Genomic DNA, 26,649 nt, shown 5'->3' on the forward strand with positions numbered 1-26,649 from the left:
CCAGCCTGGGCGACAGAGCAAGACTCCATCTCAAAAAAACAAAAAACAAAAAAAAATCAGATCTGTATAAATCTTACTTGAACCATTAACGCAAGTCAAACACCTGAATGGGCTTACAAAAAACTGCAGTATCAGAAAACTAAGGAATTTGCTTGACTTCCATTATAAAACAGAACCACATAGACAAAGCTGTAAGAAATAACTCTCATTGTCTAAAGATGAGTCTTTGAGTAAATGAAAGCAGTAACTGTTTTTAACAAGCAAAGCCACTCAATGTAGCTACACTGGAAGAGGACAAAGGCTTTGGGGTCCCTAGAGAATGCAAGGGGACTCCACACACTGGAATGCTACCAGGGGTGGACTCTGGATGCCTGAATTATGAGTGATTTTGTTTCTGATTGTTGTATGTATCTGACTGTACTTTGCATATTTTCTACAATAACCATTGCTTTTTATCATCAGAAAAATTAAAAGTACAAAAAGAATTGCATACTGAGAAAAGATTCTTACACAAATTTTTATATAATTATGTATTTCTTTCCACTTAAAACATAAAACCATCACCTAAAGAATGGATTTTTGAAACAAGAAAGAAAAACCCTATTGTAAGTACTATTGACACCCTGCACATAGTAGGTACTCAATATGTATCTCTTGTTATACAGGTTAGCTATAGATCACTATCAGATGAGCTTGAATCTAACTCATGAACACTCCATATATGCACACTAGAGATACCATCTGATTCCCCAATTCTCAGACCCATACTGTTAGTCAATATACAGCCATTTTTATACTTAACTATCAGAATTCTATGTCTATTTATGACACTCTGGGAATTACATTAAAACTTCCTCACCAATCTAGGAAGAACTCTTATCTACCATACAAACTATAATATCAGTGTTATTTCCACTACGCCAAAAAATAAAGTGTTTTTATCACAGTGATTTATCTTGCCGATGTATTATTTATATACACACATCTATTATACATCAAAAATTGGAGAGTAGAAAAGAACAAAAATTGTACACATGAAACAAAAAAGGAAGTGAGATGATGTACTAGGAACAGGAGAAAACTTCCAGCCTCAGTTCTTTAGAAGTTTTGACAAGATAAAAAGTATAGCTTAAGCAGTTTCTGAACAGCTGCACAAGTCCCAAAATGATATATGATTTTTTGCATTACAAGCTTCACTGCTAACTTGAAGCTATTTTGGTAAATAGTTGAACAGGTGTAACTAAATTTGACACGTTATGAATATATACAGGACCAAGATGAACAATTGTAAAGTAACCTAAATTCAGAAATCACTCTAAATGAACAATAAGATTATAACTGTCAAAAAGTTATTTTTTTTTTTTAGACAGAGTGTTGCTCTGAAACCCAGGCTGAAGCATAGTGGTATGATCTTGGCTCATTGCAACCTCCACCTCCCAGGTTCAAACGATTCTTCTGCCTCAGCCTCCCGAGTAGCTGGGATTACAGGGTGCAACAAAATGCCCAGCTAATTTTTGTATTTTTAGTACCAACAGGGTTTCACCATGTTAGCCAGACTGGTCTCAAACTCCTGGTCTCAAGTGATCTACCCACCTCGGTCTCCCAAAGTGCTGGGATTTCAGGCATAAGCCACCGCACCCGGCCCAAAAAGTTATTTTTAATAGAATCTTTCAACATTAATCTTTTCTAAAGTATACTTTGGTCAAGACACAAAGTGTAGTATTTGTGACATTCAGCAAGCATTTAGAGAACTAAGATAACTGGTACCAATTTCAAGTTAAATGCCCTTCATTATACCTCTCACGAAAATAAGCTAAGTGTAAAACAACAAACAAAAAGCCATGCACTAACATATCTGCAACATCTATGAGATAAAAGCAAGCAACAAATTTTTAAAATATTAAAATTTTTTAAAATATTGCTAGGAATCTTTTTTTAATTCTAGAAATTAGATTTCCTTTCCATAAACCACCTACAATCTGGAAAGTATGTTTCTTCCTAATGGTCTTTTTTCTATATGAGCCTGTGAACATCTCCCCAACATACACACTGCTACAAAGAACTACAACTCAAGTTGCTGAAACACTGGGTCAACCTCTTTTAAGCTTTCCATGTCCTTAATGCTTCAAGGCAGCTCACCAGAAATCAAACGGGTTCAAATCACATTCTTGAAGTTTCAACAAGATCAGTGATTTATTGTTTACTTAAACATATCAGGTGTGAGAGTTTAGCTGTGTGTCTTCCATACTCACCTTCCAACTCAATGGAGTCAGCAATGGAGAAAGTGCCATGTACCACATAATGGCCAGGACAAACAATAACAGTGTCACCTTCGAAGCAGGCATTTATAGCAGATAGTGGATCACTATGGAACTAGAAAACAGTAAGAACACATTTGTAAATATACACTCCCAAAAAAGTAATTTGAGTATTACTCTAGGTACTTTCATGTCTTACTTTGAAAATGCAAGCCAAAAACTGCATATTTAAGCATCTCCTTTGATAACGCACTGACCTAACACATGCCTGGTAAGTGACTACTGAGGACTAAAGGCAGGGCTCTGACTACTTCCCATTGCACAGAAAACCATCTCGGGAAAGCTCCTGTAAATACTTTGTGGGATTTGTGAAAACCTGTGGTGAATCAGAAGGAAAAAAAGCCACCTGAAGCGAGAAACACTCCGTTTACCTGAATTTCTCTTTCTTCCTCACCGGGCTCCTGACAAAGCCTGTCTGTGAGCAGGGACCGGAGGAGACCAGCCACCATGGTGGAGGAGACCACGTGAGTGATCTTCTGACCGCTGGGACGAACACCCTTTGCTTGGATATTAGAATTCTTCTGATAACCGAACACATACCTTAAAGAAACAAAACAGGCCTATCAATAAGACAGCAAGTAAGAAAAGATGCCAACTAAGAATTACAAAGACACACATACCTCAACAAAGGATTCTCAATGAGTTTCAGCTTTTGTTTCAACTGTTCCATCTCCGAATACAATTTTAACCCTTCCACCATGGAGATATTTTCCTGCTCAGAATCAGAGTTACAATTTGACAAACTGCTTCTCAGATTTAAAAACTTCCTGTAACTCTCCTCACACTGAGACAACAGATTGCGGTAGTCAACAACAAGTCCTGATGGAACTCGGTCTTCAAGAATGTCATAATGCCTGAAAGTTTAAAAGCAAATTGAAATCCACTGCCTTTCAGGCACATTTTCCCATCATTAAAACAGCCCACTTAGCACTCCAAAAGCCAGTAAGAAAAGTGTTTTATAGTATATAACTCAGGTGCATGTTAAGTCTTTCTGAATAGCACTCTAATAATAATAATAATAAGTGGAAGTTGTAGGAAGTTTAAAGCACCACTTCCTTAAGGTCACTAATTTTTCTTCTCTTCAGGAGTTGTTTACTTTTTTTTCTTGGATCCAAGTATTTGTGCCTTAGAAACACTGAAAGTTCATGTTGCACAATTTGTAATTATTATTTAATAAGAAATTATTTTCTTCTCATATATTAGATTCAAAAGTTTAATAAGAAGGTGGCAGGGGGTAATTTGGGAGTGGGAGTAGGGAGAGCAGTATCTCAAATTGTTTCACAACAATGTTTAAGATTACTATATTTTTCATGGATCTGAATATGACTTTAAAAATTTATTAAAGGTTACCATATTTATAGGATCAAAAAGTAGAAATTACTCAAATAATATAGTCCCTCCTTCCATTTAAAGCACTATGGCACAAAATTATGCTGAATATTCCCTAGGGAAGATTATTACAGAATTTTTAAAAATAAGCCCTTGAGATTCTGAGGGGGAGAAAAAGGTGCCATTACTAAACTAGAGAGTGACTGAAACAAAATAACTTTGTACTGGACAACCATACTGGCACTTCAAATGTATTAATTTATAAACTTTCTCAAATATAAAAACAGAACACGGAGTATTTCTAGATGCAATAAAATAATTTGTATATGCACAATCAAGTTAATGATATAAAATTAACGGGTTTAAAAATAAAGTAAAAGAGGCCGGGCATAGTGGCTCACACCTGTAATCCCAGCACTTTGGGAGGCCAAGGCAGACAGATCACTTGAGCCCAGGAGTTTGAGGCCAGCCTGGGCAACATGGCAAAACCCTGTCACTACAAAAATACAAAAATGAGCCTGGCGTGGTGGCATGCATTTGTAGTCTCAGCTACTTGGGAGGTTGAGGTAGGAAGATGGCTTGAGCCCCAGGGGCCAAGGCTGCTGTGAGATCTAATTATGCTACTGTACTCCGTACTCCAGCCTGGGCGACAGAGCAAGACCCTGTCTCAAAAAACAAACAAACAAACAAACAAACAAACAGATGCTCAGGGCCCCATCCAGACCAATTAAATGAGTCTCTGGACATAGAAGGGTATTTTTTTAAGTTCCCTGGGGATGCTAATGTGTAGCCAAGAGTGAGCACAATTGCCTTAAATGATTTTTTTTTTAATTTAGTCACGCTCTAAATAAGATAGGGAAAAACAAAAGCAAGATAGAACCATATCTTAAACAAATTTAGATCATAGTATGAACACTTAAACATTTTAAATGAATAAAAAAGAAACTTTTCCCACTTTTCAAGTAAGTGAATTAGGTGAAGCTTGAAAAGCAAGGATTTTGTCTACTTTGGTTAATCCAAAAGAAACTGAATGAACAGCTGTGAAAAAAAAAAAGGGGGGAAAAACAAAAAAAAAATTTAAATTTTAAAAATAAAAAAAGAAATTGAGGATGAAATCATGTTCTACTAAGTTGTGAAGATTAAGACTCAAATTTTAAAATAAGTTTCTTAACATTTCCAGTATCCATGCCCATTAGCTTATTTCTTTTCATTATATTGCTACTTCATAGTCTAGAAGCAATGAACTAACATTTGTGTCTCAGACCCCGAAGTTCTGAAGTAGTGTTGGTTTTTTTCAGACCTCCTTTAGTCACGTATAAGCAGTGTGTTTTGAAGTAGAAAGGAAAAATTTACTGAACAGTACAAAATCCAGACAGTCTGGTTTGATTTTGCCTATTGATAGCCCCACTCCTATCTTAGCCCAGAGACATTTTTTAAGTCTGCCCACATCTGATAACATTCCAGTCTCTCCATTGAGTACCACCATGTCTTCTGTATAACCACACACAATTCCTCCCTTATGCCTTCCCATCTGCCAGTGATGTACAAGCTATGCATGTAAGTCATTGCTTGTCGTTAGCACATGCAAGGCTGTCAAATCAGAATACAACTTTTTTCCAAGTAAAGATTGAATTTGTCCAATATACGTTATGTTCCCTTATATTTCACGTCAACCAAAATCAATCATTTCTTTTCAAGAGCAAGGGTATCAAACCTAGAAAATACTCAAGCTTATTGAAATTTTGGGATTTTATTGAATATGCTATGGAAAAATAGGAAATGCACAATGGAAAAACTGGAAAGCCTAAATAGAAATCATAGCCCATTTATGAAGAGCTAAAATCCGACATACATAATTCTAAGCCAGGTAAAACTATTCATCAGACTTTCAAACTTTTTTTTTTCTTTTTTGAGACAAGGTCTTGCCCTGTCACCTAAGCTGGAGTGCAGTGATTTAATCACAGCTCATTGCAGCTTCAAACTCCTGGACTCAAGCGATCTTCCTGCCTCAGCCTCCCCAGCAGCTGGGACTATAGGCGTGCCCTACCATACCCAGCTAATTTTTTTTTTAGGTTTGTAAAGGTGGGGTCTCACTATGTTGCCCAGGCCGGTCTCAAACTCCTAGGGTCAAGAGGTCTTCCCGGGCTGGGCACGATGGCACAGGCCTGTAATCTCAGCATTTTGGGAGGCAGAGGCAGGCAAATCACTTGAGGTCAGGAGTTCAAGACCAGCCTGGCCAACATGGTGAAACTCCATCTCTACTAAAAATACAAAAATTAGCTCAGTGTGGTGGCGTGCACCTGTATTTACAGCTAGTCAGGAGGCTGAGGTGGGAGGGACACTTGAGCCCAGGAGATTGAGGCTGCAGTGAGGGAGATCATACCGCTGCACTCCAGCCTGGGCAACAGAGTGAGAGCTTGTCTCAAAAAAGTTGTCTTCCTCCTTCAGCCTCCCAAATTACTGGGATTACAGTCACCATGCCAGGCCTCACACATTTTTCATGTTATTATTATTTACTATTTAAGCCAAGAGAAATTCACTAAATCAACTTGAGCTCCACAAAAATGTAAAGGCCTACTGCCTTATCTTCTCATCTTGTCTTTCATACAGGGGGAAAAAAAATCATCTTTTACCCAGGGAAAAAAATTACCTTCTACAATTATTTTTTTGGAGTGCAAGTTATAATTTCATTCTTATTGCAGCACTGCCTATGAAGTTACTGCTATTGAATACAAGAAAAAATTACTGGTCTTAAAGCACCATCTAGTGGGAAGATAAATGCCACATTTAATAAGGTCATTAAGATTTAAGGCAGGAGGCTGACAAAATATCTTAAGGTAGATCTGTTAGTTCAGCCTGCTATGTTTCACTACAGAAACTTAGAGTAAAGCCATATACCTTTAAAGTATTATTTACAAAATTAAAGCCAATAAGTCTTATATAATTCAAATAATGTCACTGTTTTTCAAACAATCGAATTTAACAAAGGGCTTCTTAACCCACTAGTTCAATTGAATTTTATTCAAATTAACAAAACAGTGAGCTACTAATTTAGATGTTCTTGAACTTCCTGCTTTTTTTTTTTTTTTTTTGAGGCGGAGTCTTGCTCTGTCACCCAGGCTGGAGTGCAGTGGTGCGATCTAGGCTCACTGCAAGCTCCGCCTCCCGGGTTCCCGCCATTCTCCTGCCTCAGCCTCCCAAGTAGCTGGGACTACAGGCGCCGCCATCACGCCCGGCTAATTTTTTTGTATTTTTAGTAGAAACGGGGTTTCATTGTGTTAGCCAGGATGGTCTCGATCTGCTGACCTCGTGATCCACCCGTCTCGGCCTCCCAAAGTGCTGGGATTACAGGCTTGAGCCACCGCGCCCGGCCGAACTTCCTGCTTTTTGACTTAATTTATAAACACTGAAAGTAGGTTTCTCTGCACTTGTACAAGTTTCACTTAATGACTTGTCAAGGGGTAGTACAATTTGTACATCAGTTTATTTCTGTCTATGAGCTCCTGGAAAGAAAATAGAGAGAGAGAGAGAGAGACAGAGAGAGAGAGAGAAAGAGTGTGTGTATCTCACACAGGCAAAATTAAACCATGGGTAACTATTTTTCCAATATGTACAACAAGGTCAGCAATAAATACTTACAATCTTAATCGAGGTTCAACACATCTGACAAAATAATCGTATTCATCCTCCTCTTCTTCATCCCAACTCCTCCAAATGTTATGGTAGAAAAATCTGAAATGGAACTTAGTATCATTCAAATTCTATCACTGGCTCAAAACATTAAGATTTTGGAGGGGTGAGAGCTAAACAGTAAATCAAAACAATTCTCATAGGAGAATGCTGCATATTTGCTATGGTTGATAGTCATGAGTCACATAACATAGAGACCTTTTTTGGATCAGTTAAAGAAGAGAAGTTTCTCCACATTGGTTTTGTTAGGACTTTTTTTTTGAGACAGAGTCTCACTCTGTCTCCGGGGCTGGAGTGCAGTGGTGTGATCTTGGCTCACTGCAACCTCCACCTCCTGGGTTTAAGTGATTCTCCTGCCTCAGCCTCCTGAATAGCTGAGATGGCACCCACCAATACGCCCAGCTAATTTTTTGTATTTTTAGTAGAGATGGGGTTTCACCATATGGGCCAGGCTGGTCTCAAACTCCTGACCTCGTGATTCACCCACCTCGGACTCCCAAAGTGCTGGGATTACAGGCGTGAGCCACTGCGCCTGGCCAGGACTTTCTTTTTATTGGAAGAATTATTTATTGACCACCAGTACCTGGATGGATGGTAGTGCCATTTGCTGAGACAAAAAACACTGAGAGAGAAACAGGTTTGGGGTTGAAAATAACAGAGGAATATATAGCCCAAACCTCCAGGGAAAGGTCTGGGCTGGAGACATAAACCTGGTAGCTGTCAACACATTGACGGTGTTAAAGCAATGTATAAGATCACGTAAGGGCATAATCATAAGGCAGTGGTTCTCAACCCTCATTGTACACTGGAGTCCCCTGGGACACTTTTAAAAATTGATTCCCCTGTAATTCCAGCTACTCAAGAAGCTGAGGCACAAGAATCACTTGAACTGGGAGGCTGAGGCTGCAGTGAACTCAGATTGCACCACTGCACTCCAGCCTGGGTGACAGAGTGAGATTCTTTCTCAAAATAAATAAATAAATTTAAAAACAAAAACAACTAGTTCACTCTCCCAGGCCAATCAATCAGAATCTGGTGGGGGTGGGGAAGGTGCAGGGGAACCAGCATCCATACTCTTCTTTTCTTTTTTTTTGAGACGAAGTCTTGCTCTTGCGGTCCAGGCTGGAGTGCAGTGGCTCCATTTTGGCTCACTGCAACCCTCCCGGGTTCAAGCAATTCTCCTGCCTCAGCCTCCTGAGTAGCTGGGATTACAGGCGTCCGCCACCACGCCCAGCTAATTTTTGTACTTTTAGTAGAGACAGCATTTTGCCATGTTGGCAAGGCTGGTCTCGAACTCCTGACCTCAGGTGATCCCCCCGCCTCGGCCTCCCAAAGTGCTGGGATTACAGGCATGACCCACAGTGCCCAGCTGTATCCATATTTTTTTAAAGCGCTCCAAGTGATTTAACAAATTTATTCTGGAAAATCCTAAACATATACAACAACAGAGAAATAGTATCATGAATACCATGTATCATCAGGCAGCTTCAACAGTTACCAACTCACAATCTTATTTCATCTCTGCTTCACCCCGGCACCCTCTGCTCTCCTCCCCCACCATCTTGATACTGGATTTTTTTGTTGTTGTTCAGATGGAGTTTTGCTCTTGTTGCCCAGGCTGGAGTGCAAGGGCACAATCTCGTCTCACTGCAACCTCCAGTTCCTGGGTTCAAGTGATTCAGCCTCCCTAGTAGCTCAGATTACAGGCACCTACCACCACGCCCCACTAATTTTTTGTATTTTTAGTAGAGATGGGGTTTCACTATGTTGGCCAGGCTGGTCTCAAACTGACCTCAGGCAACTCACCCACTTCAGTTTCCCAAATATACTGGATTATTTTGAACCAATCTCAGACACATCAAATCATTCACAAGTTTTTAGTATGTATCTCTAAAATAAATCTTTATACCAAAAGTTTTAATTCCTTGATATTACCAAATATCCAGTGTTCAAATCCCCCTAATTGTCTTCTGCTGCTGTTTCACAGTTGACTTGTTCCAATCAGGCACCAAATGAGGATCCACTGCTGCCCTTGACAGACACGTCTCTTAAATCACTGTTAGCCTATGTATTACCTCTCCCTCTTTTTTCCCTTGCAATTTATTGACTAATTTCCCACACTCTAAATTTTGGTGATTACATCCCCATGGGGTCATTTTTCTTTTTTTTTTTTTTTTTTTTTGAGACAGTGTGTTGCTCTGTTGCCCAGGCTGGAGTGCAGCAGCACGACCTTGGCTCACTACAGCCTCCGCCTCCTGGGTTCAAGCAATTATCCTGCCTCAGCCTCCCGAGTAGCTGGGATTACAGGCATGCACTACCATGCCCTGCTAATTTTTGTATTTTTAGTAGAGACGGGGTTTCGCCATGTTGCCTAGGCTGGTCTCAAACTCCTGGGCTAAAATGATCCGCCTGCCTTGGCCTCCCAGAGTGCTACGATTACAGGTGCACCCAGTCCCCATGGGTCATTTAACATGTGCTTCATGTTATTTCTAGTAAGATCTACAGACCTGCGGGGCTTCAGGAAGGATTTTTTGCAAGAATACTTCAAGGGAGGTGTAATGTACTTCAGTCAAGACGCAGGAAGAGCAGAGCCTCATTCAAAAAGCCACTGTCTGTGTGGAGTGTGTACATTTTTCCCATGTCTGCATGGGTTTTCTCCAGGTACTCTGATTTCCTCCCACATCCCAAAGATGCATGCATGAGGTGAATTCTGTGTCTGCCTTGTCCCAGTCTGAGTGTGAGTGTGTGTCAGTGCACTCTGTGATGAAATGGGCTCCTGTCCACGGCTGGTTCCTGCCTTGTACACTGAGCTACGGGAATAGGCTTTGGCCACCTGCAACCCTGAACTGGAATAAACAGGTTGGAAAGTGAATGAATACAAATTACTGTCAAACAAAAATTCATAAAGTATACAATAATCATACAAATGCACAACAATCAATGCTGTGGCATGAAATTGCTCAGTGAGCCCACTATGTTTATCATTGTTTTGAACTGGGTGATGGTAGGAAGTGCTCCTTATAATTTCCGCTTTGCAAACATTTATTCCTTCATTTACTCAACACCACAATGACCACTGTCACTCACTGTTTCACCGAAAATTGGAAACTGGGTCAATAATTATCTTGTTTGCATTAATATGTCTTAATGTATGTATAGCTCATATTTATTTCAGTGTTTAAGATTAGAATTGTTTGGGGTCTTTATTTAGAAGTTTGATGATGTCTTCATGACCAGAAATATGCTGCAGAAACTTTAACTTTTGTTTATATCAGTCAGCCTATGGTAAAATTGGTTTCATTAACATTGCAGTTTCTAAGAACCTACCAACAACAGTAACTAAGGACTTTACTAAAACGCCTAGCCAAGTCTTTTTGTGAGGTTAAGATTGATCAACAGATACAGGTTGTCAGCCTGATCCACCCTCTATAAAGTTCTCTTTCCCTAATGGTTGCAGTAGTCATTGATGTTCACTGTCTAGAACCTTTATTTCATTAGTGGTTACAAAATACTGATATTCTATCACTTTCTTCATGTATTGGTTGGAATACTTTTATAAAGAAATTCCTCAGGTGATTCCAAAGTGGTTCCAAGGTTGATTAGGGAAAAAACAGTAGATGGCCTAGAACTGATCGCTGGGTAACTCCAACATTCTAAAGTTTGAGCATGAGAGGAAAAGCTGGCCAAGATGACTTAAGACAGCAAGCCAGTAAGACACCAGCTGAACAGTGGTGTCCCGAAAGCTGAGAAGAGAGTGTGTTAAGAAGAGGGAATGATCAAATACCTAGAATGTCAAGAGGTCAAGCAAGATGAGATCAGAGGCAAGATGAGATCAGTGAAATGTCGACTGAATACAAGAACATAGAAGTCTTTGTGCACAATTTCAGAGATGAGGTCAGGGTAGAAATGTTACTGGGACGCCAGCAAGTATAGACTGTGATTATATATAACCCTTTCAAGAAGTTCTGCTGTGAAAAGGAAGCACTGAAAATGAAACCAGCCATCTCCTAATTACTGTAGATTGGGCTATTAGTCCCTTCACCCTCTAGTGGAGTCTTTTTTTTTTTTTTTGTAATGAACTTAAGCATGCCTCTACTCAACTAAAAAAACCTCTGCTGGCTCCCTTTTAGCCCTCAAAAAGAAGTCCTGAACGTGGTACTATAAATAAATTCATAATCTGGCCCTATTGCACCTCTCCTGCCTCAGAGCCGTTGTACGTAAACTCTCAATTTCACAAGCTCTTTCAAACCTCCATGTAACTTGTTAGTCAAGCTGCCAGAAGTGCCTTCCGCCTTTTCCACATGATAAACTTATAGTTCTATTCCATGACTCCACTCCAATGTCATCCTCACCAGTACCATGCCAAGCATTTACACATCATTCCCATCTGCACCTCCCCCAGTGTTGGTTCTTTCAAGCCAGAAACATGTAAGTCAGCCTTGACTTCTCTCACTTCATTCACATCTTCTCATCTCTGATATTCACTCGACCAAGTCCCAGTCATTCTACTTTCTCAGTAAGCCTCCATCTGTCCTCTCCATATCCCCACTCTAGTCCTCTCTCTTGCCTCTTAAATGGTCTCCCAATTCCATCTCCCACCATTTTTCTACACAGAAGCCACAATGAACCCTTGAAAACACAAAGCAGCACTTTAGGGGACTGAGGTGGGAGGATTGCTTGAGCCCAGGAGTTCAAGACCAGCTTGGGCAACACAACAAGGCCCCCATCTCTATGGAAAAATTGTGTCAAAAAATTAGCTGGGCAGTGGTGGCACATGCCTGTAATCCCAGCTGATCCAGAGGCTGAAGCAAGAGGATGACTTGAGCCCCGCAGTTCGAGCCTGCATTGAACCATAACTGCACCACTGCACTCCAGCCTGGGCAACAGAATAAGACCCTGTTTCCAAAAAAATAAAAACACAAAACACAAAACTAGTCATATTTGCCCAAGAATAAAAATCCTTCAGTGGCTTCCCACTGCTCTTAAAGACAAAAATGACTAGCCAGCTAACAAAGCCCCACACTGTCTGGGCCCTGCCAACCTCTCTAATCTCGTTTCCTAGGTCTCTCCCAGCACTGTCTGTGTTCCAGCCATGCTGGCCTTTCAGCTCCTTCAACACACTGAGCTCCTAAATCTGTTCCCTTCCCCACCCCTGCCTCCCCTTTCACCCAGCTAACCCAAGTTCAAATGTCATTATTCCAGGAAATAACCCTAGAACTGCAACTTGACCTAATCTTAGGACACTCTGTAATTCTTCACAGCACTGACTGCTATTTCCAATCATGCAGACAACTGTGCGTGATTATCTCTTCAAGGCTCATCTCCCACCTTTAGACTAACAGCTCCCTGATGATGGTGTGTCTCATGCACCAGACATACTCCACCCTTGACTAAGGACCTGGCACTCAAATATTTATTGAATCAATGAACGAGTGAAATCCCTCATAATTTGACCCTCTCTGGGCACTGACCCAAATCTCAGCCCTCAAAATGCAGTGTACATTTAACCAGGCTCCTCTGCAAATAATACTACTAAATAACATTCCAGATACTTATTTTTCTACCAACTTCTATGCCCATAGAGATTAGCTCTCTGATTCCTAATTTCCTAAACTTATCAGTTATCTCTTTATCTTCAAATGTTTCAATTGACAGATTTTTTTTTTTTAATGAGAAAAATAGAAGAGAGTTATTTGGGTTCCAGACAGAAACCGGTTCATTAGATTCACTCTGCTTGGCCCAATACTGAACATCTAGGGTTAAATGTTCTTGCATACAATTAGAAACTGTCCGTAAGATGTTGGCAGCAGGGCCTGAAACATTCTGCTTCTGTGCAGAGCATTCGAGTTAAGCTCAGCAAAACTAGGCTAACTTACTAATGGTATAGAAAATGGAAAGTACTTTTTATACTACAAAACACCAAGCAATATTATTTACATTATGGTCATTATATATTACTCAAATGTTATACTCAGATATTTGACTGTGTAGGGGTCAGACGAGATAGGCACCCCTAACCCCCGCATCATTCAAGAGTCAACTATACTAGTTTTGTCAGCTTTTCTATTAGTTTGAAATTATCATAAAATGACTTAAAACGTTTTTAGGCCAGGTGCATGGTGGGTCACGCCTGTAATCCCAGCACTTCGGGAGGTAGAGGCAGGTGGATCACCTGAGGTCAAGAGTTTGAGACCAACCTGGCCAACATAGTGAAACCTCGTCTCTACTAGAAGTATAAAATTTAGCCGGGCATGGTGGTGGATGCCTATAATCCCAGCTACTCAGAAGGCTGAGGCAGGAGAATCGCTTGAACCCAGGAGGTGGAGGTTGCAGTGAGCCAAGATCACGCCAATGCACCCCAGCCTGGACAACAGAGCAAGACTCTGTCTCAAAATTAAAAATAGAAAAAAATGATTTAAGACATTAATTTTTTTTAATTTAAAAAAGATTATCCTATCTTTGGATATTTTTGAATACTGCAATGACCAAGTTTACAGTTGAGTTTTAAATCTGGGTCTAACACAGACCAGAATTACTTCATTTCATCCAAAGTTTCTGGCCACAAGGTTATTTTTCTCAACTTCTTTTCCTACCTGACATGCTCAATTGCAAGGGCTGTCTGGTCAAACACTCCCGAATCATCAAACACCACCCAGAGCTCCTGCAGGGGCAACCGATGTTCCTTCAGATCGAGGAGCTCCTTCATGCACTCCATGGTAAAAGTGCTCACTTGAGAGTCACAGAGGTATGGTTCAGCAAGCCTCACCACTGCCTTCAAGGCTGCAAAGTCCACATCTGTGGCCTGAAATTTAAAATAATGAGACTTAACACATGGAAATCAAAATTAAGATATACCTATAAGATACTACTGACAATCTGATTTTTTTAAAAGCATACAACGTGGGTGGGGAGCCTTTACCCATAACATAAAGGATGAACAAATCAGGCTGGCTCATGGAGCTTACACTGTAATCCTCATGGAGCTTACACTGTAATCAGGGAGATCAATAAACACAATGATAACGAGTAGGTGACAGAGAATAACTAGCAGGGGTGGGGATCTGGTTCTGCTGAGATGGCCAAGGAAATCAGCTCTGAGCCAAGCTGAGGAGGATGAGAAGGAAGCAGCCATGTGAAGAGCAGGGAAAGCGCAAAAGGCCTGTGCCAGAGACAGGCTTGGCAGCTGAACGAGCGGGAAGGCAGTCCTTGCTGGAGCCAAAGGGAGGAAATGGAGGAAGGGGGTGGTGTGCAGTGGAGCAGCAAGACATGAGGTGAGAGAGAGAGAGGCAACAAGACAAGGACATGAAGGACATCTGAAGGAGCTTGGATTTTACGTGTTTTCTATACAATGAGAAGCCATAAAGCCAATACTAAGCCCTTGGTAAAGACAATGCATTAGGAGTTTTAAGCAGAGAAATGGCATGCTTCTGTTTTGAAACAATGACTTTGACTGTTTTCAGAGAACGGACTGGCAGGGGGCGCCCTATCATAACCAAACGAATAGGCCTGAACTTCAACCAAAAAATATTAGCATAATCCAAAATTTTAAAACTCACAAGCAATAGCTGCAATCCACTGCCTCGTACATAATCACTGCAGTATGTGATGCCATTTTCTAAGGGAGCTGCAGCGACAACTTGTATTCACATACCCTGGTTTGACATTTTAGGTTACTAGGGCTTTTTGTGGTCAGTTAACAAACACTGAGAAAAATTCAAAGCTGTAATTAGAATGCAAATATAATGTAAAAGGCCTAGTCAGCAGAAGAATAAGATTGCTTTTACATTCTGCAATGGGACACAATGTCAAGAGATTAACCACATATAAACAAACTTGCTATGCAAAAAATGGGCTAGTTTTAAAATGCCACTTAGCGGAGGTTGCAGTGAGCCAAGATCATGCCACTGCACTCCAGCCTAAGCAACAGAGTGAGACTCCATCTCAAAAACAATAAATAAATAAAAATGTCTCTTAGGTTTGAGCTGCTTAACGAATTACAATTAAGAAGTTAAAAACTTTTTTGAAACCATTAACTTCATAATTAGGCCTAATTTTTTAAGTGATCTCAAATACCTTCTTTTAATTAATTTATACCAGTTTAATTCCCTGGTAACAACTCCTCAGTTGCCTTTAAAATTTGCAGAACACTTCCTGCAACATGGCAATGAGATGTGAAAAACATGCTATTTGAATCAGCTCATAAACTTTAATTAAAAATAAGCACTTAGGCCGGGCGCGGTGGCTCAAGCCTGTAATCCCAGCACTTTGGGAGGCCGAGACGGGCGGATCACAAGGTCAGGAGATCGAGACCATCCTGGCTAACACGGCGAAACCCCGTCTCTACTAAAAACACAAAAAATTAGCCGGGCGAGGTGGCGGCGCCTGTGGTCCCAGCTACTCGGGAGGCTGAGGCAGGAGAATGGCGGGAACCCGGGAGGCGGAGCTTGCAGTGAGCTGAGATCTGGCCACTGCACTCCAGCCTGGGCGACAGAGCGAGACTCCGTCTCAAAAAAAAAAAAAAAAAAAAAAAAAAAAAAAAAAAATAAGCACTTAGGCTATAACAGTCTGAAGTAAAGTGCTTATAGCTACAGACAAAGGTCTTAAAAACAAAATTAACCTTACCTCAACCAGTACCTTGAACACGTTAGTGTGCCAGACTGCCCGCCATCCAGATGGCTCAAGGACCTTCTCCAAGAACTCAGCTGTGAATTCCTGTACCTCAGAGGCCTTGCAGTCAGCTACAAACAAATTAAACACAAGAAGAATTGAGAATACATAAAGCAGAGGGAAGTTAATAAATCCACTTTCTCAGAAACAACAACTGGCAATCTGAGGGACTGAAACAAATAATCTACTTGTAAAATAAAAAGATAAAAGACAGAAAAAACCAGCCGGGCATGGTGGTTCATGCCTGTAATCCCAGCACTTTGGGAGGCCAAGGCAGGTGGATCACCTGAGGTTGGGAGTTCGATACCAGCCAGACCAACATGGAGAAACCCCATCTCTAGTAAAAATACAAAATTATCTGGGTGTCATGGCTCATGCCTGTAATCCCAGCTACTAGGGCGGCTGAGGCAGAATCGCTTGAACCAGGGAGGCGGAGGTTGCGGTGAGCCAAGATCACACCATTGCACTCCAGTCTGGGCAACAAGAGCAAAACTCCATCTCAAAAAAAAAAAAAAGCAAAAAACCTACTCACCTAAAATGTAATCTTGATAGGCTCTGAATCGCTCATAGAACAAAAGTTGATTTGTTTGGAAAATTTCTGGGAAAAAGGTTTTTCCTTCAGGCATAAAACTTTGTAAACTAGAACCTGGTTTATCACGGTAGCTACAATCACTGCATGACTCTTCATCTTGGAACAAACCTAAAAAAAAAAAAGCAAAAATAAGCAAGCTCCAGTGTCTTATTGAATGCTTCGATTTTCATATCCTTGCATAGAAATCCCAAACAAAATACAAACAAGAATTTGAATATGAATGGTCTACTTACCTCTACCACTGTCAGAAGAAACTAGTTTTCCAAACTTAAAAAGATTTCAAAATGCAAATTCTACTTCAAAACAATAAGAATTTAAGATCTTTCAAAGTTAGATTTTTGTTGTTGTTCTGTGAGGTTTTGTGGGTGAAAGGACACAAAGATACAAAAATGCGTACCCTCCCTTCCCCCCCGCCCCCCGATGTTGCTAAACTCTTTGTTCTGCTTTCTAATCTCTGCACGTACCAGAGGTTTCGTAAGTTCTGTAAGTACATGTTTTTCTTTCTGAGGCCAGGTCACAAGGAATGTTTAAGTAAGATAGCCAGGTCACAAGGTGTGTTTAAGCAAGAGAGCCATAAACTGGTTGTGCAACCTGACGCAATATAATTAACTGCCTTTGTGTAAAACTGCTCTTCTGCCTCAAGGGTTGTACTGAAATATCAGAAATGGCGGGAACCAATCATAGTTTGCCAAATCGCTTTGTTCAAACTCCAGCCAATCATACCTCTAATTTGTATAATGATTCTATGCCTACTTTCCTTAGACTATATAACATTGTTCGGAGCTCAGTGGGGGAGCTCTCCTGCCCGTCTCGTTTCACGAGCAAGTGAGAGCTCCAGGTTCGAACCTGTAATAAAGATCCTTGCTGCTTAGCTTTGACTCTGGACTCTGGTGGTCTTCTTCGGGGAATAAACGGTCTGGGCATAACAAATGGGGGCTCGTCCGGGATTTCCCCCAAGCCCACCAGACCCCCAAGTCAACGGATCTTAATCTGTAGGTAAGCCGGCTTTGTCACTGTCTGTCTTTGTCTCTGTCTGTCTCCCTGAAATTTCGCGAAATCCGTAATCTGTAACCTGTATTGGTCTGTTCTGTAAGTGGCACGGTCTTGGCGGACGCGCTAGAAGACAGCCACTCGGGACTGGTGGGAGACGTCCCCCAGTGCCCATCTGGGGGCCTCCATCCTTGGTTGCCCCGTCTGACTCAGGTCGGAAGTCCGACACGCGCTCGGGAATGCTTATCGTTATCACTGTCTGTCCGTTATTGTTAAGTGTTAAGTGTAAGCCCAAAATGAAACATAAAACCTTTTCTTCCCCTTCCAGGACCGGACCTGTCGGATACTCCCCTCTGCTTCACACTCATTTTCGTCCCCCCTTCTCTTTGTAGGAGCAGTCCAAAGATGGGCAACAACCAGAGCATGCCGCTCTCACTCCTTGTTACCAATTTTAAGGATGTGAAGGCTCGGGGGCATAACTTAAGCGTAGAGCTAAAGAAAGGAAAGCTAGTTACTTTCTGCCATTCGGAATGGCCCTCTTTCGGCGTAGGGTGGCCCTCCGAAGGAACTTTCTGTCTCTCTATTATTACTAAGGTAAAAACTAAGATTTTCCTGCCAGGGCAGTCAGGACATCCTGATCAAATTCCTTATATTCTAGTGTGGCAAAATCTTGTGGAAGACTCACCGCCCTAGATAACTCCATTCATCCTTGAGCCTTGCAAGGTCCTAGTAACGCGACCTACAAGACAAAGGACTCCCTCTGCTCCCTCGGCCCCTGTGCTGCCGGACAGCCAGGACCCCCTAACGTTAGAACCCACATTTCCCCCACCATATCCGCACCTTATCCCGCAGGACCCAGTCCCCCAGGGTGGTGCTTCCGTAGAGGGAAACCGAGAAGCGGAAGCAGCCGAGAGCGAAAGTAACCTGGGGGGGCCGGCCGGCCGAACACGAGGCCGCGTACAGCGGGACCAAGCTTCCCGACTCCCTGACTCCACTGTAGCCCTGCCTCTCAGAGAAATAGGATCGCTCGATGATACCGGGCTCTCCCGTCTCATGTATTGGCCTTTTTCCACCAGTGATTTATACAATTGGAAGTCCCAAAATGCTCGGTTCTCAGATAATCCCAAAGATCTAACCTCGTTGTTAGACAGTGTCATGTTTACTCACCAGCCGACCTGGGATGACTGTCAACAGCTCCTCCGAATCCTGTTCACAACGGAGGAGCGGGAAAGAATCCAAGTTGAGGCCAGAAAACTGGTTCCAGGAGATGACGGCCAGCCAACTGCAAATCCTGACCTCATTAACGCGGCTTTTCCTTTGACCCGGCCCAGATGGGACTACAACACGGCAGAAGGTAGGGGACGACTGCTCATTTATCGCCAGACTCTAATGGCGGGTCTCCGGGCTGCAGCTCGCAAGCCCACCAATTTGGCTAAAGTATATTCTGTGTTACAAGGTAAGACAGAAAGCCCCGCTGTGTATTTAGAGAGATTAATGGAAGCCTTCAGACAGTTTACCCCTATGGACCCGGAAGCACCGGAAAATCAGGCAGCGGTAGTAATGTCCTTTGTAAACCAGGCAACACCAGATATTAAAAGAAAACTCCAGAAATTAGAAGGTTTAGAGGGAAAGCAGATTCAGGACCTCCTTCAGATGGCCCAGCGAGTTTATAATAATAGGGATACTCCAGAAGAAAAACAGTTCAAGGCAACCAAAGAAATGACCAAAGTCTTAGTAGCAGCTTTCCCCCAGGCAGGGAATGGCCAAAGCAGAAAGCAGAAAAAGCAAGGCTCTAGGCAAGGATTAGAAAAGGATCAGTGTGCTTATTGCAAGGAACGTGGTCACTGGATTAAAGACTGCCCAAAGAAACGGAGACCAGCTAACTCTACCTCCGTACTCGTTACCCAGGACTCTGACTAGGGAGGACGGGGTTTGGACCCCCTCCCCGAACCCAGGGTAACTTTGCAAGTGGAGGGGTCCCCAGTTCGCTTCTTGGTCGATACTGGGGCGGAACGCTCAGTCCTAACCAAACCAATTGGAAAAATGTCTAAGAAAACATCCTGGGTGCACGGGGCCACAGGCATCAAAAAATACCCCTGGACAACCCAGAGGACTGTAGACTTAGGAACGGGAAAAGTCTCCCATTCCTTCCTAGTCATCCCAGAGAGCCCCTGCCCTCTACTAGGGAGGGACTTGCTGACAAAGATGGGGGCCCAAATCCACTTTGAGCCAGAAGGGCCCAAGATAACTGATTCCCAAAACAGGCCAATATCTATCCTGACTGTCACCTTAGAAGATGAGTACCGACTCCATCAAGAGCAAAAGCCCCCCGATCAGGAAATTGACTCTTGGCTCCAGCGTTTCCCTGAAGCGTGGGCAGAAACTGGGGGCTTGGGGCTAGCTAAACATCGACCTGCCATATTTGTGGAAGTTAAGCCAGGGACGGACCCGGTTCAGGTTTGGCAATATCCTATGCCCCTGGAGGCAAGAGAAGGAATTACGCCCCATATCCGCCGACTCCTAGACCAGGGAGTCCTACGGGCTTGCCACTCATCCTGGAATACTCCACTGTTACCTGTTCGTAAACCCAAAAGTACGGACTACAGGCCAGTACAGGATTTAAGAGAAGTTAATAAAAGGGTCATGGACATACATCCCACTGTGCCCAATCCATACACCCTTCTGAGTGCCTTACATCCCGAAAAACAGTGGTATACCGTTCTTGATCTAAAAGACGCTTTCTTCAGCCTTCCTCTGGCTCCCAAAGTCAAGAACTCTTTGCATTTCAATGGACGGATCCTGAGAGGGGCATCAACGGTCAGCTAACATGGACCAGACTGCCACAAGGGTTCAAGAACTCGCCAACCCTGTTCGATGAAGCCCTTCATGAAGATCTGGGTGAGTACCGGCGGCAACACCCTGAAATAACTCTTTTGCAATATGTTGATGATCTCTTAATAGCGGCCAGGTCCCCGGAAACTTGAGTTCAAGGGACTGAGGACCTCCTGAAGACTCTGGGGGAGCTAGGCTACTGAGCCTCAGCAACAAAGGCTCAGATCTGCAAGTCAGAGGTAACTTATCTGGGGTACCTATTAAAAGGGGGGCAACGCTGGCTAACCAAAGCCCGAAAGGAAACAGTCCTACGCATCCCTAGACCCCAGTAAACACAGCAAGTGAGAGAATTCCTGGGGTCGGCAGGGTTCTGTAGGTTATGGATACCCAGATTTGCTGAGTTAGCCAAGCCCCTATACCAGGCAACAAAGGAACGGCAGCCCTTCAATTGGACGGAAGAGGCTGAGCTGGCCTTTCAGCAAATCAAAACTGCCTTGTTATCAGCCCCCGCGCTGGGGCTCCCTGATGTCTCCAAGCCCTTCCACTTATACGTGGATGAAAGTAAGGGTGTTGCAAAAGCCGTGTTAACACAGTACCTAGGCCCCTGGCAGAGGCCAGTTGCCTATTTGTCAAAAAAATTAGATTCAGTGGCTGCTGGCTGGCCACCCTGCCTCCGGATAATCGCAACGACCGCCCTAATGGTCCGAGACGCTGATAAACTTATCATGGGGCAAGAGTTGCGCGTTATAACCCCGCATGCCATTGAAGGCGTCCTCCGGCAGCCGCTGGACCGATGGATGAGTAACGCCCGGCTCACCCACTATCAAGGACTGCTGTTAAACCCCCTCAGAATAACTTTTCTGCCCCCAACCTCTTTAAACCCTGCTTCACTGCTGCCAAATCCAGACTTGGACGCCCCGTCCCATGAGTGCACTGAGATACTGGCTCAGGTGCATGGGGTGCGGGAGGACCTGCAAGATCGTCCACTCCCCGACACAGAACTCATCTGGTTCACTGATGGCAGCAGCTACGTCCACCAAGGCCAGCGGTATGCAGGAGCGGCTGTAACGTCAGAGACTGAGGTAATCTGGGCAGAACCCTTGCCTCCAGGGACATCGGCCCAAAGAGCCGAGCTGATAGCACTCACACAGGCCCTCACCCTAGGGGCAGAGAAAAAACTAACAGTATACACGGATAGCCGCTATGCTTTCGCTACTGCGCACATACATGGGGCCATCTACAGAGAGAGGGGACTATTAACAGCTAAAGGCAAAGAAATAAAAAACAAGCAAGAGATCCTAGCTCTATTAACTGCTTTGTGGAAACCAAAGAAATTGGCTATTGTACATTACCCTGGGCATCAGAAACCAACTACGCCAATTGCTCGAGGCAACTTCTTAGCCGACCAAACCGCAAAGAGCATAGCAAAAGCTCCCAGTCAGCTCCTCGCGCTCCAGCTCCCTGATCCTGGCCCGCGAAATTTGCCATGTTTTCCCGACTATACCGAACAGGATCGCGAATGGATGGACACGCTTCCCCTAAAACAGGTTCAAAATGGGTGGTGGACTGATATAAATGACCAAACCATCCTACCAGAAAAATTAGGACGGCAGGTGTTGGAACATATCCACCGGACAACCCACCTGGGTGCCCGGCGAATGATAGACTTAATCAGGCACGCCAAGTTCAGAATCAGACGCATAGCTGAACTGGCCAGCAATGTCACAACAAATTGCAAAGCCTGCCAACTGAACAACGCTTGCCCCCAAACCCAGACTGCCGCAGGAATCAGGTGTAGAGGAACTAGGCCTGGTGTCTATTGGGAAATAGACTTTACTGAGATAAAGCCTGGAAAATATGGGTATCAGTACTTACTTGTCTTTGTAGATACTTTTTCAGGATGGACAGAAGTGTTCCCAACTAAGAGAGAAACTGCTCAGGTTGTAGCAAAGAAAATTTTGGAAGAAATCCTCCCCAGGTATGGCTTTCCCGTCCAAATAGGGTCAGACAATGGACCAGCCTTCATTGCTAAGGTAAGTCAGGATTTGGCTTCCATTCTTGGGGCAAATTGGAAATTACATTGTGCTTATAGGCCCCAAAGCTCAGGACAGGTAGAAAGGATGAATTGGACTCTAAAGGAGACCTTAACTAAATTGACCATGGAGACTGGCGCTAATTGGGTAGTACTTCTCCCCTACGCTCTGTTCCGGGCCCGAAATACCCCTTACAGACTGGGCCTCACACCATATGAAATCATGTATGGCAGACCCCCACCCCTGGTCCCCAGTCTAAAAGATGACATACTCAAACCTGAAACTGAAAACGTCTCTGAGCTCTTGTTCTCCTTACAAGCCTTACAGAAAATTCACCAGGAAATTTGGCCCAGACTACGAGAACTGTACGAGGCAGGACCTCCGCCAACGCCTCATCCGTTCCAGCCGGGAGACTGGGTCCTAGTCAAGCGCCACCGGCAGGAAACTCTTCAACCCAGGTGGAAAGGACCACTGCAAGTACTCCTGACTACTCCCACCGCTCTCAAGGTAGAAGGCATCGCTTCGTGGATCCACTACACACACGTCAAACCAGTGGACCCATCATCCGACCATCTCGGGCCGTCTGGAGCACCGGTTACATGGACTGTAGACAAAGCTAAGAACAATCCCTTAAAGCTAACCCTGCACCGTCATCCCCATAGCCGTAACCATGTCTAGCTTACCTATGCTTTTATGCCTTATGCATCTGACTCTCCTCACTGCTGTGCCGTCTAATCCCTATGTCTGGAGGTTCTGGCTCTATGAGAACAAAACTCACCCCAGGGAAACCCCCCAAGCGGGTAAACTGCTAGCTAGCGCAGACTGCCCCCTCTCCGGGTGTAATACTATAGTTTACCTCAATTTCACTAAGTTCCAGATTGCCCAACCAGCAATACCCATGATCTATTTTGAATATGATCAGACTGAATATAATTGTAAAAATTATTGGTGGCACCAGAGTGCAGGTTGCCCATACAGCTACTGTAAGATGCACTCTGTCCGATACTGGACAGAACAACAAGGGTGGTATTTTTACCAAACTGAGTCCCCAGTCACCTATACCTGGATAATTAGAGACCCGTGGGACTCTCGGTGGACAACCCCGCAACATGGAGGGGTATACTATTCATCAACTAGTACCTGGCCCAGTAGCCACTTATATTTGTGGCAAAGTCTAGTCCAGATTCAACCCTTAATCCATACACAGATCCACAGACAAGAAACCAAGTTATCACAGGACTTGCAGCCCTTCTCTTGGCTGACCTTACTACAGGAAGGGCTAGCAGTCACCAACCTTACTGGCTTAGGCGACCTGTCCTCTTGCTTTATGTGTGCCACCCTAGGAAGACCGCCATTAACCGCTGTTCCCCTATCCTCATCCCCCCCCAACAAACTATATACCAGACTCTAATTTATCAACAGTTGCAATACCCGATGTAGCCCTGTATCGTGACCCTTACCAGGAAAAATACCCCTACTGTTATTCAGCACTCAGTAGCAGCCTCTGCAACCAGACGGCTACATACCCTAATAGCCCCATACGTGCTCCCCCTGGTGTATTCTTCTGGAGTAACATGACCCTGCTAAAAACTCTGTCCAAAAGCATCTCTGACGGGCAGCTGTGTATCCCCATTACACTAGTTCCCCGACTGACTCTGCTGACCCCGGCAGAGTTTATAGGCTGGGCAGGGACTGCCCCAACTGAAACTACGTGACATAGACGGGCAGTTTTTCTACCGCTAATTGCCGGAATATCCTTAACCACCTCTGTCGTTGCGGCGGGGCTAGCAGGAGGGGCGTTACAACACTCCATGATAGAAAACGATAAGTTACTTCAACAGTTTTCCCTGGCTATGGAAGCATCAGCCGAGTCACTTGCATCTCTCCAGAGGCAACTCACTTCCCTGGCCCAGGTAACTTTACAGAATAGAAGAGCCCTAGATCTGCTCACCGCAGAAAAAGGGGGAACCTGCATGTTTCTCAAAGAGGAATGCTGTTTCTATATTAATGAGTCAGGATTAGTTGAAGAGAGAGTCCAACGTCTACATAAACTAAGCTTAGAAATGAAAAAGCAGCAATTCGCTACAGCTGCTAACAATTGGTGGAACTCTTCAATGTTTTCCCTTCTGGCCCCCCTTTTAGGCCCCTTGATGTCCTTATTACTTCTATTTACCATAGGCCCCTGTGTAATAAATAAGATTTTACAATTTGTCAGAGAGAGATTTGATATGATCCAACTCATGGTCCTCCGCAGCCATCACCAGCCTCTCCTGCACCCAGAAAGTGAGGTTGCACTGTAAAACTCCGAAAATCCAAGATTGGATGTCCAGTTACTTATGAGAGGGGGAAATGAAAGGACACAAAGATACAAAAATGCGTACTCTCCCTTCCCCCCCGCCCCCCGATGTTGCTAAACTCTTTGTTCTGCTTTCTAATCTCTGCACGTACCAGAGGTTTCGTAAGTTCTGTAAGTACATGTTTTTCTTTCTGAGGCCAGGTCACAAGGAATGTTTAAGTAAGATAGCCAGGTCACAAGGTGTGTTTAAGCAAGAGAGCCATAAACTGGTTGTGCAACCTGACGCAATATAATTAACTGCCTTTGTGTAAAACTGCTCTTCTGCCTCAAGGGTTGTACTGAAATATCAGAAATGGCGGGAACCAATCATAGTTTGCCAAATCGCTTTGTTCAAACTCCAGCCAATCATACCTCTAATTTGTATAATGATTCTATGCCTACTTTCCTTAGACTATATAACATTGTTCGGAGCTCAGTGGGGGAGCTCTCCTGCCCGTCTCGTTTCACGAGCAAGTGAGAGCTCCAGGTTCGAACCTGTAATAAAGATCCTTGCTGCTTAGCTTTGACTCTGGACTCTGGTGGTCTTCTTCGGGGAATAAACGGTCTGGGCATAACATGGGGAAGCAGAAGGCTGTTTGTTTTTGTTTTTGTTTTAGAAACGGTCTCACTCTGTCACGTAGGCTGGAGTGCAGTGGTGCAATCATAGCTCACCACAACCTCAGACTCCTGGGCTCAAGCTACCCTCCTGCCTCAGCCTCCTGAGTCTCTGGGACTACAGCAAAGCATACAGCCTGTGATTTATACTGCAGTTAGCAAGTTACAATAATCAAGTATCTTAGTTAGTTATTTCCAAAACAATTCCATAAAGCTCCTTTAAGAAAGGGAGCTGACTTCCTCTCAGATGGGTTAAACCCTCCCTTTATTTCCTACAATATCAGTCTGTCAATCACCCCTCAATAAACAGGGATGAGAGAGTCTTAATAATCCATAAGGTTTACTTCAGTAAGATTATTCGGTTCCTCCTCACTGATTTCAATGACTCTGTCTAAGGAAAAGATTGGAAAATGCAAATCACATTAGGTTTGGGCTGTATATAATGTTTCATAAGGTATGATTCAGCCAGTGGCATATCTAATTCTGTGTAATAAGATGTTTTTAATAAATGAAACAACTACTAAATAAGCAATGCTAAAAAGGGTAGCATTTAGAATGTAGAGTAGTTTCCAGAGGTGGTTTCAGGGAAGGTAACTGAGCTGTTAGCAGATACCTTTTTTCTCCCTCCCCCTTGATTTTCTCCTTCCCTTTCCTCCTTCCTTCCATTTCTTTGTCCCTGTTCAGGCCACCAGAAGTATTTGACCCACAGATGACCAAAGTGTACTGAAGGGTCTACTGCTCACAAACACTGATGCACATGAGCCTTAGAAGGCATCAGTACCTTACTGGTTATGTGACAATCACTCTGTGCCTCAGCTTCCTCGTCTATAAAGGAAAGATAAAAATAGTACACCTGCCGGGCGCGGTGGCTCAAGCCTGTAATCCCAGCACTTTGGGAGGCCGAGACGGGCGGATCACAAGGTCAGGAGATCGAGACCATCCTGGCTAACACGGTGAAACCCCGTCTCTACTAAAAAATACAAAAAACTAGCCGGGTGAGGCGGCGGGCGCCTGTAGTCCCAGCTACTCGGGAGGCTGAGGTAGGAGAATGGCCTGAACCCGGGAGGCGGAGCTTGCAGTGAGCTGAGATCCGGCCACTGCACTCCAGCCTGGGCAACAGAGCAAGACTCCGTCTCAAAAAAAAAAAAAAAAAAAAAAAAAATAGTACACCTACTTCAATTAAGAAGATTAATTATTTGTTAATAATTTACAACAGTGCCTATTATATAATGTATGTTTACTAAAGAA

The 26,649-nt window shown here is 43.5% G+C and overlaps 1 protein-coding gene across 1 annotated transcript in view; it reads right to left on the reverse strand.

Moving 5' to 3' along the window:
- The window catches only part of SHCBP1 (SHC binding and spindle associated 1), a 50,763-nt gene that overhangs the window by 21,769 nt on the left and 2,345 nt on the right, over positions 1-26,649 (reverse strand). The window contains exons 2-8 of the mRNA XM_001113495.5: positions 16,537-16,704; positions 15,960-16,075; positions 13,931-14,139; positions 7,287-7,379; positions 2,939-3,172; positions 2,690-2,858; positions 2,253-2,373 (exon numbers count right to left, since the gene is read on the reverse strand). Of these exons, the coding sequence (XP_001113495.2) occupies positions 2,253-2,373; positions 2,690-2,858; positions 2,939-3,172; positions 7,287-7,379; positions 13,931-14,139; positions 15,960-16,075; positions 16,537-16,704 (1,110 nt within the window). The remainder of the gene's footprint in view (positions 1-2,252; positions 2,374-2,689; positions 2,859-2,938; positions 3,173-7,286; positions 7,380-13,930; positions 14,140-15,959; positions 16,076-16,536; positions 16,705-26,649) is intronic.

The sequence above is a fragment of the Macaca mulatta genome, chromosome 20 (genome assembly GCF_049350105.2).
Source record: "Macaca mulatta isolate MMU2019108-1 chromosome 20, T2T-MMU8v2.0, whole genome shotgun sequence".
Taxonomy (NCBI): Eukaryota; Metazoa; Chordata; class Mammalia; order Primates; family Cercopithecidae; genus Macaca; species Macaca mulatta.